This window comes from Osmia bicornis, chromosome 10 (assembly GCF_907164935.1).
Source record: "Osmia bicornis bicornis chromosome 10, iOsmBic2.1, whole genome shotgun sequence".
Lineage (NCBI taxonomy): Eukaryota > Metazoa > Arthropoda > Insecta > Hymenoptera > Megachilidae > Osmia > Osmia bicornis.
Genome location: NC_060225.1, coordinates 210775 through 215777, shown reverse-complemented (window position 1 = coordinate 215777; position 5003 = coordinate 210775). Strand labels below are relative to the sequence as shown.

Sequence of the window (5003 nt, the reverse complement as noted above, 5' to 3'; positions counted from 1 at the left end):
TCACCCATATCTTTATATTTTCTATTTTGATCAATTCGATACAGTGTTTCTTATGTATATTTAGTTTAGTTTAGTCCTATAAGTTTTATGTTCATCTTTAATAAAATACATTTTATCTATCATATTTTATTTTATTATTATCATATTATTATATATCTTATGTTATTTAGTTTTATCAGTATTATTATATTTTTGTTGTGGTTTGTTTCCTTTCTTCTTTTGGAGGTTTTCCGGTTTTCAAATAAAAAAAATATACAAAAGGTATCGATGTAATTTATTTTTTGCCCCACCCTTCCTCCTACTCCTTTTATTTACGAAATTATATCTAATTAAAAAATTACATCTTATGTCTCCCCGCGGCCATTTCATCACTTTAATTTTCACCTAACAGTTTGCATGGCATTTTCTTGTAATTGACGTAGTAAAATAAACACAATATAAAACTTAAAAATTATTTATTCATATTGTTACGTTGCGCGTGCGACGGTGCAACGTAAAAAGAAAAGAAGAAGAGTATAGTTATTAAAGAATGAATTTCAATTACATAGTTGAAACACAATTCCCTATTCTTTCTCCCCTATTTTGACGCGATCGTTGGTAATCGCTGCCACCAGTCTTGAACGGGTTAGTGCCCTCGACAATTAAAAGACGAAAGACAAAGTTAATAAGATGTTAGATTAGAATTTAGATTATTGGCCTTTCGTTGGGTTCGTTCAGCGCTTTAGGTCCCGTACGGGTCCCTCCTTGAATCTGTATACGTTGGTAGGCGTGTTTTAACTGAAAAGTGTTAGGTATGTTCGAAATAAATTTTGAAACTGTTTAAGTAAATGAAACTGATTTAATTTTGAAAGAAAAGTCAAGTGAATAACAAAATACAAGAAATGCCAAAATTGAGATCTGAATAAATTTGGAAAACTCGTTAATATTGAAAATACCAGTTCATGCAAGTTTTAACAAGGGTAAAGATGCTTAGTATTAATTAACAAAAATATAATAATATGCAAACGCTCTGATATCACAATTGAAACTCTATGAGTAATATACCGGTCGCGCGAGATGATTATTATTTCGCTTTCCTTCAACCAAAATTTGATTAGACGTAAAATCGGCGGTTTTTCGCCCGTGAGGGTACACCCCAGCCTGAGATACTCTCGTAACCCTCGAAAGGGCTGGACTAAGGTGCCCCTTTGATAATAAGAAATAGGAGAAGCGAAATCGTAATGCCCGAAAATAATTAAAATCAATCGATACCTCGTGTGATGGAACGATCTGACCTGAGATACTCTTGTAACCCGGAAAGGCTGGACCAGATCGCCCGTTTTGCCAATGTATAGACACTAAAGAAATACGAAAAATCAATATTTAATTACGCGAAGTGAAGTTAATACGGAAAAATTACGCGAGCAAATGATTTAAAAACAGAAAGAAAAGATAGAAATTTAGGTAAAAGGAAGGTTTTACGTGCGCGTCTATGAGTCCTTGTTAAGAATCGGATGATTTCAACTGCCACGGCACTCTGCCTCGCTATGCGGAGGTCTTTACCGCAGAGGAAAACTATCACGAAATTCCGAACAACTCTGTCTCTCGGACACACGGGCTCCCGATCACGTACTTACGATTGATCGATCAAGAGTGAGGAATTTTGCGCGAAATCGACGGTCGAAGGGCCCGTAGCGCGATCATCGTCCTTGGAGGGGACGGTTTGACGAATCGTGGTACGTTTTCGGTAGTGTCGCGTGCCCGGTGATTGGTTAAGACGCGCGAGCTAGACGAAGATCTTTCATCCCCTTTTTTTGGTGTTCCTTTTCTTTTCTATTTTGTCGCCATGATAGTTTCAACGGTTTTCAGAAACTACGCAGTATTTCTGTTGTGTACGTCGGTGGGTGTAAGGATTCGGGTGCCTCGGATTGAATATGTACAGTTCCTTAAACAGGCTTACTTTATTAAATGGTAGTTACACAAAAGAATGCGGTGTGCATCGTGCGTGCACGTGAACGAGACTGGTTCGATTCTCCGGTCTCTTCAAAAAACAAAAAAGAAACGTGGACAATTGAAATGACGCGACGTCATAACGCCCGCGCTGTTTGAACGCGTGACACTCTAACACCCCCTCCCCTTGAGAGGAAAAATTCTAATGTACATAAACTTCGCCGTATCGCTGGGGCGGTCTTCGATTTCGCATGTGTCGTTCTAGCGTTCCCGTATCCCTCATCTGTTCTGGGGGATCTTGAGGGCCGTTCTGCTCCTCACTCTGCGGTTGCGCGGTTTCCGGATCTTCCGGTGGTTTGTAGTCGAAGTTCCAGTCATCATTGGCTTGAACTTGCGTACCCCGGCCGATTTTTCGTATCTGGTTTATGTGGCGCCTCCACGTTCGCCCGTCGTCCAATGCGATTTCGTAATTCAGCTTTCCTATACGCTGTTCGACTACTCCGAAACACCATTTCTTTGATCCAAAATAATTCCTACACTGCACTCTCTCTCCCCTCTCAAGCTCACGCACTCATGTATTTACATCTGAACGCGGTTGCTGCTTGGCCGGCAAAACTAAATCTAAACGCGTTCTTATTTTCCTTGAAAACATTACTTCCGCTGGGGATACATTTGTATTCGCATATACAGTCGTTCGGTAATGGAGTAACAATTGTTGTAACGCAGTGTGAATATTTTCTTCTGTTGCTTGTTTTTGTTCTAGGTTCTTTTTAATACCAATTTTTAACATTTGGACGAAACGCTCCGCCTGTCCATTTGTCGACGGGTTATACGGTGCCGTAAATTTCGGAGTAATTCCGTTCGTTTTCAAGAAAGACATGAATTCCTGGGAGCGAAAACTAATACCATTATCCATCACCATAATTCGCGGGATACCGAATGTACTGAAAATTTCCCTACATTTTTCTATTGTAGTTCTTGATGATGTATTTTTAGCTATTCGAACCTCTGGCCACTTTGAAAATGAGTCGACCAGCACGAAGAAGTAATGGTTTAAGAAAGGACCGGCGTAATCAACATGTACACGATCGAAAACAGTATTCGTAGGCTCCCAACAATGTGTGTCCACTTTTGCCGGATTGTTTCTATTATTATTACAGTGTACGCAATTTTTAGTGACGTTTTCTATATCTCGATCTATCCCCGGCCACCAACATATTCCTCGAGCTAAATGTTTCATTCTAATTACGCCAAAATGCCCTGAATGTAATTCTTGTAGTATTCTGTTTCGTAATTTTCCGGGAATAAACACCTTATCGTTGACCATAATGATACCTTGTTGTAAACTATACGCTGTTTGGTTAACATTGAATCGGTCGCGGGCGGATAGCAGCTTCCCGCTTTGTAATGCTACTTTAATTTTGTGTAATTTATCGTCTGTTTCTATTTCTTTCACTATTTCCTCGGCTGTAACCGGTAAAGTATTTATGCTATTTAACTCGTGAGCATCTACCACGTCATACTCGAAATCAGTTTCGTTTCGTACGGGTAAACGCGATAAACCGTCCGCGTTACTGTGTAATTTCGTATTTTTGTATTTAATATTAAAAGAAAACCCTTGTAAGAATAATGCATAATGTTGCATTCTCATGGCACTGTAAGCGGGCAGTGCTTTAGTTGGCGAGAATATTTGTACTAACGGTTGGTGGTCGGTGTACAGAGTGAAATGATTCCCGTAAAGATATTGGTGGAATTTTTTAATTGCAAAGATGATTGCGTAGGCTTCCTTGTCGATTTGTGAATATCGACGTTGGGTTTTCGACAACGTTTGTGACGCGTATTGCAGAACCCGTTCCGATCCATCTGGGTATTTATGCGAGAGTATTGCTCCGACACCGTATGAACTAGCGTCGGTAGCTGCAATTAACGGTAATTGCGGATTGAAATGCGCCAGGACTTTGTTACTTTTGAATTGACATTTAGCATCTAAGAACGCTTTTTCGCATTCCTTCGTCCATTTAAATGGCACGCGGTCGCTCAATAATTCGTACAGGGGGAAAAGTAACGAGCTCAAGTTTTCTATAAACCTGCCGTAATAATTTACAAATCCAATGAACGCTCGTAGTTCCGTTATATTTCGCGGTCGCGGCATCTTATCAATCGCGTCCATTTTTGTTTTTGTTTTGTGAATACCCTGTTTATCAATTCTGTACCCGCAGTATTCGATTGAATTCTTGAAAAATTCGGATTTTTCCGTATTGATTCGGATATTTGCTTCGCCTAATCTAGTTAATACCTGTTCTAGGCGTTGCAAGTGAACTTTATCATTTGGAGCGGTAATTCGAATATCATCGATGAACACTGAGACTCCCGGAATGTCTCGTAGCAAATTTTCCATTTGTCTTTGCCAAATTGCGGGTGCGCTTGCAATGCCGTACAGTAATCTGGTGCATCTATATAATCCTTTGTGTGTATTTAACGTTACCAGTTCGCGGTCCTCGGGACGAATTTCTAATTGTAAATACGCGTGTTGTAAATCGATTTTCGAAAATTTATCTCCGCCGGCCATGGTTGCAAACAATTCGTCGATTGTCGGGAGCGGATGCTCGTCTACGACTAAATGCTTATTTAAAGTTACGCTGAAATCGCCGCACATTCTAATTGTATTATTCTTTTTTAGAACTGGGACAATGGGTGTAGCCCACTCGGACGCGTTTACCTTCTCGAGTATTCCCTCTTGTTGGCGAAATTCCCCACGTCTACGCCGAACGGCGAAGTTGGCAACGAAAATACTTCGTTGGTGCGTCGTTACCGATAGCGGCAGCACCTCTCGGGCCCACTTTGTCCACGCGGTCCCCTCTCCACGCGGAACCGGCACGATCGACGCCATGATCGATTCTTGTTCTTCTTGTACGATCGCTTGGTGTGAGAACACGTGCTTTTCTGTCCACGCTAATCCTGTACAAGTGCATAGTTTTCGAACACGCGACGCAGATCTTTTCAGCCCGCGCTTTATTTTGCATTGTATCCAGTCCACGCAGTTTCGTAATTGTGAGTGAAAATAGTTGCATTGT

The 5003-nt window shown here is 40.7% G+C and overlaps 1 protein-coding gene across 1 annotated transcript; it reads right to left on the bottom strand.

Moving 5' to 3' along the window:
• Positions 1-2500: 2500 nt before the first annotated feature.
• On the bottom strand, positions 2501-4498 carry LOC114882016 (uncharacterized protein K02A2.6-like). The gene has a single exon (XM_046287458.1). It carries the CDS (start codon positions 4496-4498, stop codon positions 2501-2503), a length of 1998 nt encoding a protein of 665 aa, XP_046143414.1.
• Positions 4499-5003: the final 505 nt, after the last annotated feature.